This window comes from Mastigoproctus giganteus, chromosome 1 (genome assembly GCF_048544385.1).
Source record: "Mastigoproctus giganteus isolate SK-2022 chromosome 1, ASM4854438v1, whole genome shotgun sequence".
Lineage (NCBI taxonomy): Eukaryota > Metazoa > Arthropoda > Arachnida > Uropygi > Thelyphonidae > Mastigoproctus > Mastigoproctus giganteus.
Genome location: NC_143575.1, coordinates 193625354 through 193642711, shown reverse-complemented (window position 1 = coordinate 193642711; position 17358 = coordinate 193625354). Strand labels below are relative to the sequence as shown.

Below are 17358 nucleotides of genomic sequence, written 5' to 3'. Positions count from 1 at the left end.
GCAAGTTTACATGTACTGTCAAGGTAATTTTTATGCTGATAATATCCAATGAAGTGTTACAACTTCAAATATTTGAAGAATTTCAAATATGAACATACATACATCCACTAGCATTAGCAGAGTCATATGATGCAAGAAAGCAAGCTTATGCAGCATCAAAAAAAAAAAAAAAAAAAAACCCCTTCCCATTTCACCCATCCATTCGCTCCAAATGTTAGTTTAATTCTGCCTTGAATTTATTTAATCTGTCAACTTCTACAGCATATGGAAGTTTGTTTCAGCAATCAACCACCCGCTGGCTAAAGGCAAACTTCCGCACTTCTATTCTACAATTTCCTCAATTTGAAGTCAATCAGGTGATTAATATGGACAAGAGGAAGAATCCCGTCAGCATTGAGCATGCTCAAACCATTCAAGGCCTCATACACTTCAATCAGATCACCTCGCAGGTGCCCAGTCTCCATAGCTAGGTGTGCAGAAGCAGCAGTGCGTAGCACACGCTTCTTGATTAGACCGGGGTTCAAGCCCATGACCACCAAATACGGAGGATGTGGAAAGGTCAGGGAATGACCACCGCATATCCCCGGAGCAATATGGCCTTAGTTGCTAACGCTCCTAAAAACCAAATAATAACAACAACAGCCTGGTCTCCAGACACTATTTGCAAAACTTAAGCCTTTCTTCATAAGAGCAACCCTTTGTTCCATTCATTAATCTTGTGCCCTTCTCTGTACTCGTTCCAGCAGCTGTACATCCTTACGAAAATGAGGCTTCCAGACCTGTACGCAGTAATCAAGGTGTGGCCTGACCATTGCCTCATACAAGGGGATAATCACCTCCTTTTTCCTGCTAGAAAAATTCCTGTATATCATTGACAAGACACCATGAGCTACTCTTGCAGACCGTCTACACTGCACAGAAAACTTCATATCTGACTGCACAATTACCCCCAGATCCTTTTCATTCCCTACCACCCTCTTCAAGATCAGTGTATTACCACACAGTTGATACATTACTCTGGGGTTACTGCTACCCATGTGCAGTACTTTGCATTTATCAATGTTAAAACTTCAGTTGCCACCTCTCAGTCCATCTGCTCAACTTTTCTATATCTTGTTGCAGTAGCGTACTGTCATTAGTGTCATTATCAACCCTGCCAACCTCCATATTGTCTGCAAACTTAGATATTAAGCCTGATATACCATCATCAATATCATTAATAAATACAGTAAACAACAATGGACCAACACTGAACCCTGGGGGAACTCCACTAATAACATTACCTAATGAAGAGCACTCAACCATCCCTTTATCTATAGCAGCAATTTGCTTCCAATGCCTCACTGTTCCAATTTGTGCAGCAGTCTTCCATGTGCAACATTATCAAAAGGCTTCCTAAGATCCAAGTATATGATATCAAAATTATTCTTTGCATCCAGTTCCGTTGTGACCACATCGTAGTATCCAATCAGATTGGTCAGACAAGACTTCCCCTTAACAAAAGCATGCTGTGTCCGAGCTATAACTGAAGTCTTGACTAGATGATCCTGCAGTGCTTCTTTAACCAGTGCCTCCATTAATTTCCCTGGAACAGAAGTTAAACTAACAAGTCTGTAATTACCTGTGTTGCCCTTTGATCCGCCTTTTTGAAATCGGGTCACATTTGCACATCTCCAGTCCATGGATACCTGCCCTGAGTCCATGGATGCTCTCATAATTATGGCTAAGGGTTTGCTTACTTGCTTTGCTGCCTCCTTTAATATAACTGGATGATAGATCCCATCCACCACGTGTCTTCATTATGTTTATCTTCAACACACACACACACACACACACACACACACACACACACACACACACACACACACACACACACACACACACACACACACACACAACCATTTAGAGTACACAGTTACGTTACTGGTTCTCTAGGTACCTCAGTTCCCAACTTGCTGATGTATCTTCTTCATTGGAACCACTCTCCCTCTACCTCCATGGCCATTCTCAGCCTCACATTCTTTGATATTATAAGAAAACAAAATGGGATGATCTACATGATTGGTATCCCTCTTTTGCTTTGTTAGATTACTGTTTTAAGACTACAAATTGTACAAATCCTAATATTTGCTCAAGTTATGTCACTGAATTTTTCTTGTAGGTAAATCCTTTATCCCTTCCCTCATTCCACCCTAAAATTGCATCATTTATCTAAATCTTGGTTTTTCCAGTAAGTGTGCTAAGACTGTTCAAGCTAAGAAAGTAAAGCATATCACAGTATAGAAATATCAAAATATAAATAACCTATCATAATTTACTTTTATCAAAAACTACGGCATCACTTGCTGACCATACTGAGTCTCTCAACAATTTGTAAAAAAGTTAATCAATCCAAACTCAATATGAACAGGCTAAGAGTAGGAAACTTGCTTCTAGTCCAAATCTTAGTTTAGCCTTTTGGTGTTTTGGTCAGAACTATTGTCTGCAACTTTTGTCTGTACATACTGTTACCTCTGTTGCAACATGATGGTTCTGTTGCATACAAAGCTAAAGGTAAAGCTGACTTATATTAACATCCTACTCTCTAACTCTTGCATCAGTGACCTTGGTAAATCATCTACAACAGCAGACACATTGCATCAATGATCTTGGTAAATCACGTACAATACTAGACACATTCCACCCAATTCCTCCCAATGGTTTTCCAACAGGAGGACATTAGAAGAATTCTGAACAATCTTAATGCCAAGATGGCATTAAGATTGTTCAGAATTTTAGCATTTTTCCATTAAAGAAAAATGCCATCAGAATCTTGATGGCATTTTCCCACTTGTTCCCAAAACCTTTACAGAGAAGTTTGCTCCTGTTTTGTACTACCTTTTTACACTTTGTTAATCTACTGGTGTTGTTCAACTGGATGTGAGCAAATTTTCATTCAGTGGAAATTCAGCCAGATCCTAAAAAGTCTGACAATTCCTTCCCTTCCAGTTTATCATGCTATTGCACTTCATTCTATCCAAAACATTAAAGAAATCCATAAATCACCAACCCTTATACTATTTCAAAATGTTTCGAGTCAAGTAAAAGTGAAAACAAAACAACTTAATTACAGCAACTAAAATAGTGCTGGGGGGGTTAAGAATAAGAACTCTGATAAAGGAATACATTCTTAAAATAATTTAGAAGACATGATGATTAATATAAATTTAGCAGCTGTCCCTTGATGTCACCAGGACTGAATTATATGAAATATCAATGAATAGAATCAAAAACGAAATCAAAACAACTTCGCTACTATTGTGAAACAAAAATAAATTAAAATGGACTGACCATCTTGGGTGCAACAAAAGTTTCACTTAATTTCCATCAAAATTTGCATCAGATGGTTATAAAGACTGATACTGAGTGAGTCTGGGGATGGAATAGAGTGGAGGTAAATTGAAATAGAGGAGGAAGACGAATACAGAGATTTGGAAAGTGCTTGCTGTTTTTTGGCAGGTTTACTAAATCAAAATCACCAGCTGGACCAAGTTATTTTTCGCTTGTTTGGTTTTATTTGTTTTTTAACGTATGAGTTAGCTTTTTTGAAGCTAGCTGGTTGAGTTTTTCCAAAAAGTGACAAATAATACTTCTCTGTAGTGTTGTGTGAAATGTTTGCATTAATGTGCTTGTGTAGTTTGTCTTCTTCTTCCCCCAAGATCAGATTGTTAGTAAGACTGTTGTCTTAGCACACTACCTTAGATGCAGTTTTTTGGCGTGTGTGCATGCGTGTGTATGTGTGTTTTGTGAGCCATGTAGATAACACATAAAACAGTTTTTTTTTACATAACCCTGAATTACTTTTTGTGTCTGAGGTTATCCCACCCATTCATCAATATTGTACCTCTAGTATTGACTTTTATAACTTTTCTTTTTGCATGAATCTTGTGCATATGCAGTGTCTTTATGGCAGTGCCATCCATTAAGATAAATTAGTTTTCTCTGCAACTGCTTCACAGAGTACAAATATTTTTAATATTTCTGGTAATTAACAGTGTTTAAGTGGTATAAAGAAACAAGCAGGTTACTTGTTTATTAGCATAATTCATTTTTTATCTATGTTTTTACAGGCTTTAGATAAAGCCAAAGAAGCAGCAAGTAAAGAAAGAGCTCTAACCAGACAGAGAGAGCAGCTGGCTGTTGAAAGTACACCAAATATGGACCTTACATATTCTGTGAGTTTTTTTTTTATTTTTTATTAAAAACATGTGTAGTGTTGCAATAATTGAATCCTCACATAAATTAATGAATTTCTATGATCTTGCATTTCTGATAATACTATATATAATATTACTCCAAAAAGAAAAGGTAAAAAAAAGCGTTTTTGAGAGTCATCTCATGTTTCAAGAGCATCTTTTATGAAGATATGTTCCTATCTCCTGCAGTTTTTGCAGATGGGGAGCAATTCTGTAATTAGACCTCCAAGAGGACAGAAAACTGCCAATACAAAATATTATTATTATTAGTAGTAAAAGAAGCTGAACCTTATCATTTCACTTGTCCATCCTCTCTAACAGTTTATCTAGTTCTTCCTTGAAGTTATTAAAACTGCCCACCTTGGGAACACCAAATATGATTTGTTCCAACGATCAACTACCTTCTGGCTGAAGGGAAATTTCCACACATCCAACTTGTGACCATCCTTCCTTAATTTGAATTTATACCCCTTCATGTGTATACTTTTAACATGTGTATACCTTGTACTTTTAACTATACATATAACCACTTAGGTTACGGAACATAAATAATTAGTAAAACTAAATAATTAATACATAACTTGATACGGAAGTTATATAAAGGGATTTCGTAGATAACACTCGTTACTGAAACGCGATACAGCATATCCGGAATTCGATAGCATTAGCTTTGTATAGTATAGTGCATAATATAATATTGTCAATTAATCAGTAGATCTATTAATCTTGTTAAACTTCATTGTCAATTAAATTGTACTTTTAACTATATGTATATAACGACTTAGAGTACAAACGTAACAAATAATTAATACATACTTGATACGGAAGTTATATAAAGGGAACTCGTAGATAACACTCGATACTGAAAAATAAATATAGCGTTATAACTGTGTTAAGATACAAGTTTAAGGTTTTAATTTTGTTCTGAAATTGTAATTTTATTGACATTTAAATCGAAATCATGACTCTGACCAGAGCAGCAAAGCAAAAGGCTCAAGCTAATGGGAGTGCTGTGACTCAGGGGAGAACTGAGGGGGGGGCAGTTGCCCTCTGAATCACAGCCTTTTAAGATGCACTGTTTGCTTGATGTTTGCGGAGCAATCGGGTACGGGACATGATACTGCCATGGGGGATGTCTTTGTGTGTGCACGATGCAAGGAGTGCAAGGAAATTAGGCGACAACTCGGCGTTGTTATGGGCCTATATGAGACCTTGAAGGACAGGGTGGATGCCCTCGAAGGAAATAAATTGAGGGGCCCATCAAGCTCTCAGCTGCCCACATCAACGCCAGAACTTGCACTTGGTCATCTTGCAACACAGAGGCAGCCCCCAAGGCAGAATGCGTTGGTCCTACAGGAACTAGTAGTTGTTGGTGACTCTATTGTCAGGGAAACGGGGAACATGCTTTGTAAAAAGGATAGGTGGAACAGGACCAGGGTATGTCTGCCAGGGGCAAAGGTTGATGACCTTGTAGAGCAGATATCATCTTTTAAGGGCACAAAAGGTGATATAGTTGTACACGTTGGCACTAATGATATTAAGAGTAGGAGACCAGCGGAATTACTTAACAAGTACAAAAAAGCCGTGAAGTAGGGTTGAATTTGAAAGTGTCTGCAATTCTGCCCAGACACGATAGGAGGGAGTATATGATGAGAGCCTTGTCGATCAATTCGGCCCTGGAAAGATTGTGCAAGGCTCAAGGGGTAGAATTTTTTTCAGCCTGGAATGTACTTGTTAACAGGAGAGATTGCTTCTACAGGGATGGGATACACTTAAATAGAAAGGGTGCAAGAATATTTGCTGATGCTATCGAAGCAGTGTTAGGTGGGTCGGAAAACTGCTAGCTTGGGGGGAGACAAAGACTAATGGATTAACAGTAGCCACTGGCAGAGGTGAAAGAGATTCTTGCACTGCTTCTATTGGAATGAGCAGAAGCCTGAAAAACAAGATGCAGGATATTTCAGAGACTGCTGGAAGTCATTGCGGTACAAGTAAACACATGGGTTGTGTTAGGGTAGCTAAGAATAGAAACAGGTGCATGTATACTTGCGTGTACACGAATGCTAGGAGTTTAGTAAATAAATTTGATGAATTTGAGGTATTGCTCAAAACATCAAAGGCAGATATTGTTGGGATATCAGAGACGTGGTGTCACACAGATATAAGGAATGCAGAACTGGAATTTGGGCAGTACAATGTGTATAGAAAGGATAGACAGGACAGGAGGGGAGGAGGGGTTATGCTATTAGTTAAAAAACACATAAAATCCAAGGAAGTGAAGCCAGTCGACATTGATGGACAGGGCAGTGTCGAGTCAGTTTGGTGTGACATAAGCATAGAGTAGGAGTGTGCTATAGGCCTAATGACTCTGATGAGTATAATAAGATACTGTACAGGGAAATAGAATGGGCCAGTAAATCAGAGAGTCTTATAATGGGGGATTTTAATTTCCCAGATATTGACTGGAATTTGTGGGTTGATCACTCACACACTAGCAAGGCTTTTGTGGATTTATTGGATGATTGTTTTCTACACCAGCATGTTCGGGAGGCAACTAGAGGGAGTAATACGCTTGATCTGATTATCAGTAGTGATTCTTCATGCATTAGGAATCTGCAGATAAAGGAACCACTGGGTGGCAGTGATCACAGTGTGCTGAAGTGGGATTTACTCAAGGAGGTAACTACCATCAGAGGTAAAGGGAAGGGTTTTTGCTTTCGTAAAGGCGACTATGATGGTCTGAGATAGTATTTAAATTCTATACAGTGGGACCAACTGATGATGTTACCAACAGCAAATTCAAAATGGGAAGCATTCAAGGAACTAATCTTGGAAGCTACCAGGCTTTACATACCAACCAAAAAATATTGTTCAAGGTTCAGGCCTAAATGGTTGTCAGATGAACTAATGAGACATATGGCAGAGAAGAAAAATGCATGGGATACATACAAATTAATGGGTGACATGGAAGCCTATGATAGATATAAGTTGGTCTGTAACCAAGTCACAAAGGAGATTAGGCAGGCAAAGGCAGATTATGAGAAATCCTTGGCAAAGGATGCAAAGAAAAACAGAAAAGAGTTCTTTACCTATTTAAACTCAAGAAGGAAAGGGATGAATCAGATTGGTCCACTGGATGTTGATGGTTCAACAGTTGAGGATCCAGCTCAGGTGGCTAACAATCTAAACGAGTATTTTGCATCTACATTCACACATGAGGAGTTATTCAGAAAGGGGAATGTCGTAGGTGAAGTAAACATTGTAAGTGAGCTAGATTATTTTCTAATAACTGAGAGGAAAGTGGAGGAGAAATTGTTGAGGATTAACATAAAAAAGGCACCCGGGGTGGATGGGATCTATCCAGTTATATTAAAGGAGGCAGCAAAGGAAGTAAGCAAACCCCTAGCCATAATTATGAGAGCTTCTTTGGACTCAGGGGAGGTACCCATGGACTGGAGATGTGCAAATGTAACCCCAATTCACAAAGGAGGATCAAAGGCTGACACAAGTAATTATAGACCTGTTAGTTTAACTTCGGTTCCAGGAAAATTAATGGAGGCACTGGTTAAAGAAGCACTGCAGGATCACCTGGACAAGAATTCAGTTATAGCTCAGACACAGCATGGTTTTGTTAAGGGCAGGTCTTGTCTGACCAATTTGATTGGATACTATGATGTAGTCACAAAAGAACTGGATGCAGGGAATAACTTTGATATTATATATTTGGATCTTAGAAAGGCTTTTGATACTGTTGCGCATGGAAGACTGCTGCACAAATTGGAGAAGTGTGGCATTGGAGGCAAATTGCTGCTATGGATAAAGGGATGGTTGAGTGGCAGAAGACAGAGAGTGGTAATCAATGGACACTGCTCAATGTGGACTAATGTTATTAGTGGAGTTCCTCAGGGTTCAGTGTTGGGTCCATTGTTGTTTTTTGTATTTATAAATGATATTGATGATGGCGTATCAGGCTTAATGTCCAAGTTTGCAGACGATACCAAGGTTGGCAGGGTTGTTAAGGACACTACTGATACTATGCTGCTGCAACAGGATCTGGAAAGGTTGAGCAGATGGGCTGAGAGGTGGCAAATGAAGTTTAACATTGACAAATGTAAAGTACTACATATGGGAAACAGTAACCCCAGATCAACGTATCAACTCTGTGGTACTACGCTGACAGTGGTAGAGAATGAAAAGGACCTGGGGGTAATTGTGCAGGCAGATATGAAGTTCTCTGAGCAGTGCAGACGAGCTGCAAGAGTAGCTCATGGTGTCTTGTCAATGATATACAGGAATTTTTCTAGCAGGGACAGGGATGTGATTATTCCCTTGTATAAGGCATTGGTCAGGCCACACCTTGAGTACTGTATACAGGTCTGGAGGCCTCATTTCAAGAAGGATGTAGAGCTGCTGGAACGAGTACAGAGAAGGGCAACAAGATTAGTGAATGGAACAAAGGGTTGCTCTTACGAAGAAAGGCTTAAGTTTTGCAAATTACAGAGCCTGGAGACTAGGCATCGGCGAGGTGATCTGATAGAGGTGTATAAGGCTTTGAATGGCTTGAGCATGCTCAATGCCGATGGGATTCTTCCTCTTGCTCAGAATAATCACCTGAGAGGGCATAAATTCAAATTGAGGAAGGACGGATGTCGGATAGATGTGCGGAAATTTGCCTTTAGCCAGCGGGCAGTTGGTTTGTGGAATAGACTCCCATCGCTTGTTGTTGAAGTTGATAGCCTAAACAAATTTAAGGCTCAGCTGGACAGGTAATTCGAACGAACGGAGGGGTGAAATGGGAGTAGTGGTTGGTTTTTTTTTTTTTTTTTTTTGGCTGATGCTGAATAAGCTTGCTTTCTTGCATCATATGCCTCTACTAATGCTAATGCTAATAGTCTAAGAGGAAGAGAAGGAATCCATTGGCATTGAGTTACCAATCCATTCAAGGCCTCAATGAGATCTCCTCTCAGGTATCTAGTCTCTGACACTGCAATTTACAAAATTGCAGTATGTGGCGACTAGGCACCTGTGATCTGAAGCAATTACCAGTAATAGAGCACCCTTTTGCTCCCCTCACTAATCTTGTTGCTGTTCTCTGCACCCATTCCAACAGATCCATGTCCGTACTAAAATGAGGCTTCCAGACTTCGACCTGCCTACAGTACTCAACATGTGGCCTAACCATTGCCTTATACAATGGGATAATCACCTCCTTATCCCTGCTGGAAATATTCCTGTGTCATCGACAAAATCCCATGATCTGTCCTGGCAGCTTGTCTTCGCTACTCAGAAAACTTCATATCTGACTGCACAATTAAATACCCTGGCTTTTTTTATATTATTCCTTGGTTTTACTACTGCATTTATTATATCTGTGATTTTCTGAAATGTGACTGGGGATACTAAATTGTTGGTTGTAGTAGATTGTGCTTAATGTGCATTGACCTGGTCTCCTTTTTTTTTATATGCCACCCATGTTAAATAGTCTAGGTATTTTTACAGGTTGGGCATAGCCTCTATTTGTATATACCATTGAGCAAGATAAGTTTGCAACTAAGTTCATCAATCTCATATTGTAGAGACACTTCACCATGAGTTGTTTTGGTATTGCTCTGTGCAATGATTATTTAAATAGATAATGCTGCTTCAATGGAGAGTAGTTGCCATTTGTATAAAATGTGTGCCATTCTCCAGACTGCAGTTTCATGGTGAAGTATTTTCCACGATATCAGTTTGATGAACTTAGTTTGCTTAGTGCTATGTGCAAACTGAGGCTATGACCTACCTGTACAATAATTTTAAACATTATTAATAAATATATGAGCAGATGCTTCTATATTTATTTACAAAATTTACTTTCTAGCAATATAGCTTAATCTTCCTGCCCCAAGTTTCATAATTTGGTTTAGGAGATAAGTTTCTTACATATATTTAAAGGATGGTTGTAGGATGTATGTGTGAAAATTTGCTTTCAGCCAGAGAATAATTGATTTTTAGACCAACTTCCATCTGGTGTTGTGGAAGTGGGTAGTTGAATAAATTTAAGATCAGACAAATTATAACAAAGGACAGACAGGTTTGTTGTTTGTTTTTTTTTTATTGATGCTAGAAGCTTTCTTCCTTTGCTTAATATTAATTCCAAGCCTAATCTTCCATCTTCAATTAACATTTTTTTTTTTTTTTTTTCAGTATTTGTGTATTTAATCCACACACACCCTCTAACTTGCCTCCCCCAACTAAGCTAAGCATCTCCCACCCAATGGGAGATGCTTAGCCATAGTTTTTGTTTAACTAATTTAATGCCAAATTCTGTACAACTCGTACCTAATATCTTCAGCAATTCTTGAAGATCCTGCAGGCTACTATATAACAGTGCAATGTCATTAGCATATAATAATGATTCAGGTTTTGAATCTTCGCACTAAACCTTTGTCGTTAATTTCTGTTCTTTTTATTTAATGGTCCATTGAAAAAGAAAAGAAAAAGGCAATAAAGTGTTAGGCAAAAAGACTGCCCAGTTCCAAGTTTAACATTAAATGATTTTCCAGTGCTTTAGTAATTATTTGAGTAAAAATAAAAATTGGAAAGAAATATTACCATTACCTTCCCCATCACTTTTCAGTGATGGGGAAGGTATGATGAATCATAGATCTATTTATTTTTTTCTTTCCCAAAGATGCAAAAAAAGCCCACTTCCTTCATCATTTAGCCATTATAATACTAATAGCAATCTTTGACTGAAATGCACCCCTAAATAAAGAGATAGTACCAGATGGCACTATTGATTTATTTAGGGAAAAATATATTGCATTGTCCCCAAGTGCAAAGGGTATATTAAGGTTATACAGTGCACTTCAGTCAGGTGCCTTTGCAGATGCCTAATTTTTTGTTTTGCTGCAATTTGCAGAACTCAAGTTAGTAGTAGTAGTAGTAGTAGTAGTAGTAGTGGCACTTGATGCAAGAAAGCAAGTGTAGGAGCTTATGCAGCATCAGCCAAAAAAAAAAAAAAAAAAAAAATCACACCATACCCTCCAAATGCCTGTCCAGTTCCTCCTTAAATTTATTTAACCTATCAACTTCCACAACGACAGATGGAAGTTTGTTCCAGCAATTAACCACCCGCTGGCTAAAGGCAAATTTCCGCACATCTATTCTACATCTATCCTTTCTTAATTTGAACTTATGTCCCCGTAGGTTCGTATTCTGAACAAGTGGGAGGATCCCATCAGAATTCAGCGTGCTCAACCCATTCAAGGCCTTATAGACCTCAATCAGATCACCGCGCAGGTGCCTAGTCTCCAGCCACTGCAATTTGCAGAACTTAAGCCTCTCTTGGTAAGAGGATCCCTTCATTCCCCTCACCAATCGTGTTGCTCTTCTCTGTACACGCTCAAGCAAATCTACATCCTTCCTAAAATGAGGCCTCCAGACCTGTACGCAGTACTCAAGGCGTGGCCTGACCATTGCCTTATACAGAGGGACAATCACCTCCTTTTCCCTGCTAGCAAAATTCCTATATATCATTGACAAAACCCCATGACCTGCCCTAGCAGCCTGTCTACATTGCTCAGAAAACTTCATATCTGACTGCACAATTACTCCCAGGTCTTTTTCATTTTCTACCACCTTAAGTGTAGTACCACACAGTTGGTACGTTTCTCTGGGGTTACTTCTACCCATATGCAGTACTTTGCATTTGTCAAGGTTAAACTTCAGTTGCCACTTCTTAGCCCATCTGCCCAAATTATCTAGATCCTGTTGCAGTAGCACACTGCCATTACTGTCATTAACAACCCTGCCAACCTTCGTGTCATCTGCAAACTTCGACATTAAGCCTGATATACCTTCATCAATATCATTGATAAATATACAAAACAACAGTGGACCCAACACCGAACCCTGTGGGACTCCACTAATAACATTAGTCCACGAAGAGCAGCACCCATTGATTACCACCCTCTGTCTTCTCCCACTTAACCATCCTTTTATCCATTGTAGCAACTTACCCTTAATACCATTCTGCTCCAATTTGTACAGTAGTCTTCCATGCGCAACAGTGTCAAAAGCTTTCCTGAAATCCAAGTATATGATATCAAAATTATTTTTTGCATCCAGTTCCTTTGTGACCACATCATAATAACCAATCAAATTTGTCAGACAAGACTTTCCCTTAACAAACCCATGCTGTGTCTGAATTATTGCTGCAGTCTTGTCTAGATGATCCTGCAATGCATCTTTAACCAGTGACTCCATTATTTTACCCGGAACAGAAGTTAAACTAACTGGTCTGTAATTATTCGTGTCACCCTTCGAACCTCCTTTGTGAATTGGGGATACATTTGCACATCTCCAGTCCGTGGGAACCTCCCCTGAATCCAAGGATGCTCTCATAATTATGGCTAAGGGTTTGCTTAGTTGCTTTGCCGCCTCATTTAATATAACTGGATAGATCCCATCCGCCCCAGGTGCCTTTCTTATGTTTAACTTCAACAATTTCTCCTCCACTTTGCTCTCAGTTATTACAAAATCATTAAGCACACTGCTACAATTTGATAACCTTCTTCCATTTTCAAACTGTAATGATTCCTCACGTGTGAATGTAGATGCAAAATACTCATTCAGTTTGTTTGCTATCTGAGCAAGATCATTAACAGTCGAACCATCGATGTCAAGTGGACCAATCATATTCAGCCCCTTCCTTTTAGAGTTTATATAAGTAAAGAAATCCTTGCTGTTTTTCTTAGCATCTTTTGCCAAAGATTTCTCGTAATCCGCCTTTGCCTGCCGAACCTCCTTTGTGACCTGATTACAGACTAGCTTATATCTGCTACAGGCTTCTGCGTCGCCTGATAATTTATATGCATCCCATGCATTTTTCTTCTCTGTCACGAGTCTCATTAGTTCATTTGATAACCATTTAGGCCTAAACCTTGAACAATATTTCTTCATCGGTATGAAAAGTCTAGTAGCTTCCACGATTAATTCCTTGAATGCTTCCCACTTTGAATTTACTGTTTGTAACATCGTCAGTTGATCCCACTGTACAGAATTTAAAAACTGTCTGAGACCACTGTACTCCCCTTTACGGAAGCAAAAACCCTTTCCTTTACCCCTGACGGTAGTTACCTCTTTGAGTAAATCCCACTTCAGCACACTGTGATCACTGCCACCTAGTGGTTCCTTTATCTGCAAATTCTTAATACACGAATGATCACTGCTGATAACCAGATCAAGAGTATTACTTTCTCTGGTTGCCTCTCGAACATGCTGCTGCAGAAAACAATCATCCAATAAATCCGCAAAAGTCTGACTAGTGTGTGAGTGACCAACCCACAAGTTCCAGTCAATATCTGGGAAGTTAAAATCCCCCATTATAAGACATTCTGATTTACTGGCCCACTCTATTTCTCTGTACAATTGTTCATTGTACTCATTCAAGTCATTAGGCCTATAACACACTCCTACTCTTATTTTTGCTTTTGCAGTGCTTATGTCACACCAAACTGACTCAACAGTGCACTGTCCATCTATATCAACTGGATGCACTTCTTTTGATTTTATGTTTTTCTTAATTAACAGAACTTTTATTAAAGTTCTTTTTAATAAAAGTACAAACCTTTGTGCTTCTGACTAGTCTTGTTGTCATTCTCTATGCCTGTTCCAACAGATATACACCCTCTCTTCCACCTTCCTTTCAGTTATAATAGGGATTATTTAACTCTCACAAGAATTATGTATACTTCTGGTATTCCCATCTCTAAAAACTTTTTCATATGCTTAATTTATTCAGTTTGTCAGTTACTTGAACAGGTCCTTCAATAGTTATGCCATTCATATTCAGTGAACCAACATGGTTCATTTCTGTCATTCTAATGTTTACTTAAGCAAAGAATTCTATGCTACTTTTCTTTGCATTCTTAGCCAATGACTTCTCCTAGTCTGCATTAGCATGAATTATTCATTAGCATCTTAATTACAGATTACTTTATATTTACTGGATGCTTGTATATCATCCCATGCATTTTCCTTTCCTGCCACTTGCCACATCAATTCATGTGATATCCATTTAGGGCTAAACCTTGAACAATTGGCAAGGAAAGCTTCGCTTCTATGATTATTTCCCTGAACTCTTCCTATTTAGCATTTGCATTTGTTACCAGCATCAGTTAGCCCACTGAAAAGAATTTAAACTCTCTGGGGTTATTACCTTCACGAATGCAGATCCTTTCCTTTTATCCTTGATAGTAGTTATATCTTTAAATAAATCCTACATCAGTATTTATCACTGTAATATCAAGAGATATACAAGTACAATAATGCTACACTGTTCCCAGTTACTACCACAGTGTGTATGTATTATGCTATAAAATTTTATCTATTATGTTATAAAATTATGTTACATGTCACATTATAAAATTTTTATCTTTTTGAAAATAAGAAAAATGTATCTTTTAAAATAAATATAGTAACTGAATATTTTTATTCACCTAAATTAGGATTCTTTTCTTATTACTTCAGGTTTTACTTAATTTAGCCTCACAGTATGCTGCTAATGAAATGTTTGGAGAAGCTATGAATACATACCAACTAATTGTAAAGAATAGGTCATTTTCAAATGCAGGTAAATTTTTTTTTTTTTTTTTTGGTGTTCTTGATATCTGCATTTCCTACCCACCCAATTTTTTAGTGTTTCTCTGTAAGATTTTGAATCATGTTAATTATGAAATATTTTAGTGTTATATAGGAATGTAACAAACATGATTTCCAAAAATTTACTTTTCTACTGGATTTCAGTAAAGTATGTGATATGTGCTTTTCAAATGTGATCCTACTATATTTACTGATATGGGCTTCAAAGCTGCTGTGGGCTCTTCTTATCCTTAGCACTCATTATGGCATATGCCAAACACATACTCAACTGTGTATGTGTAGTTTTTCTATAATATTTTAAGTTAATTTTCCTGATTATATACTTTTTAAAAGATATCGGGAATGTGTGCACACTTGAGGAATGATTTATTTTCTGTGGGTGTTGTTTTAACCAAGATTATCAAGTGTCAGATACCTCACTGTAAAAGTCTTCCATTTTAGATGTGAAGTTCAGAAGCAGTTCACTACTCAGTAGATGTATGATATTCCAATTGTTGCTGTGACAGAGGATTTGTGATGGAGTTTTGAAGTATGATAGAATATTTAAAATTTTTTTTGTCTATCTGTGTTATTTCTTTGCCATAATGCAAAATGTGAGCTGTTTTTTAGACTTGGCAAAAGGAATGAAGAAAATTCATATAGTCTTTTTCAGATAAAATATTAGTTTGTTTTAGTTTTAAGTATAGGCAATTGTATCATTGCTAAAACCATCTATTTCAGTTTGAAAATCAGGAAATTTCAATTGTTAACTGACAACAGCTACCTTCTGTGGAACCAACTGAGTGGTTGAATGCTTGAAGGATCTCTCTTTTTAATTTCTTCAATGTTAATACAGATTTCCTAAAATAAAATGCAAAGAAACTACTTCTTCTTTATCAATTTCATAAGTGAGTTCCCCAAATGTGAATGAGTTTCTTGTAGTCAGTTTCTGTTAGGGATTGGCTCTCTTGGAGTAAGTTTCTTTGTGAAATTTTACAAAATTTGTAAAAATGAAAACTTTTGTGTATAAATTTCCTGTGAATTTCTGAGGATCGTATTTGAGGCTACCAATGTGGAAGCTGAAGAAAATTGAGCTCTTGGAAAAGAATAAGTGTTTTTGAAAAATTGTGCTGTTTTGTCCTTAATTAGTTTTAATAAACAGTTTTAATATTCATAGTTACATTTATTAGCTTATTATTAAATTTAGCTAAGGATTTAATATTCAGCAAATATCATATCTCATAATTAGTAGCCTATTGTGCAATGCATTTTAATGGCAATTGTAGTGTCTTAATTCTAGTAAATAAATAGCTCGAAGGTTCTAATCATGTACATTGGCATTTTTTTTAAATTTTTTTTTATCTAAGAAATTAGAAAGACAGTGGTCTTATTTATATACATAACAGTGTAGTATGTGCTATGTAATAAAACATGGTAATAGCATGTGTTATGATACTCTTACCTCTTAGTTTGTGCAGCAGTTTTAAATTTTAAATTAAATTTAGACTAGAATCATGGCACAAACAAGAGTAGCAAAAAAAAAAAAAAAAAAAGGTCAAAGTTGCAGGAATGCTTTTGCTTGGAGAATTATCAATGGTTGTTGTCTTGCAAATTATAGCAACATTCATTGTGCTAACTGCAGCTGTTTTGCTGGGGTATCTGTTGTGGAATACAGCCAAAGGGGATGTCTTTGTGTGCTTTCATTGCAGAGAGTGTGGGAATCTTAGACACCAAGTGCTGATGGGCTTATATGAGGGCTTGAGGAACAGGATTGATGCTGTTGAAGAAATCAAAAAGAGGGATCCTTCAAGCATTCAACCACTCAGTTGGTTCCACAGGAGGTAGCTGTCGTCAGTTATTCTGCTGTCAGGGGGCAAGAAATATGATTTATAAAAAGGATAGCAGAATAGAACCAGGGAATGTCTGCCTAACTAGGGCAAAAGTTGATGTAGAGTAGCCATCATTTTTATGGGCACAAACGATGATGTTATTGTATGCACATGTAGGCACTAACACAAAAGGTGATATTATTGTGCATGTACAAGGGGTAGACAAAATAATGGAAACACCTGTAATAAGAGTTGCAAGTATACACTAATATGGTGGTGGGCCATATTAGTGCATTTGCTTTTTAAACTGTTTGTATTCTATGTGGAATAGATTAAAATAACCTTGAACTGTCTTAAGAGGAATATTGGACCATTCTTTGTGGAGGAATGTTTCAATCTCCTTGAGTGATTGAAGGTGGAGGAAATCTGCCTTTTGCTCTCTTCTCCGAATATGCCCACAGTAGCTCAGTAAAGTTTGTCTGATGATTGGAGAGGCAAACTTAGCCTCAGTTTCATACTCCTCAAATCAAGATTGAACACATCTAGCTGTGTATTAGAGCATTATCATCTTGAAACATAGCATCATTTGTGGGAAACATTGTTTACAACCATGGGATGAAACTGGTCACTAGAATATCAAGGTAATAAGTGGCAGCAATTCAATCATT

General features: G+C 37.6%; 1 protein-coding gene across 4 annotated transcripts in view; it reads left to right on the top strand.

Moving 5' to 3' along the window:
• Nucleotides 1–17358, top strand: part of nompB (intraflagellar transport protein 88-like protein nompB) — a 226029-nt gene that overhangs the window by 56225 nt on the left and 152446 nt on the right. For all 4 annotated transcript variants that reach the window (XM_090383716.1, XM_090383697.1, XM_090383706.1 and 1 more), the window contains exons 8-9: nt 4110–4214; nt 14751–14853. In XM_090383716.1, the coding sequence (XP_090239842.1) occupies nt 4110–4214; nt 14751–14853 (208 nt within the window). The remainder of the gene's footprint in view (nt 1–4109; nt 4215–14750; nt 14854–17358) is intronic.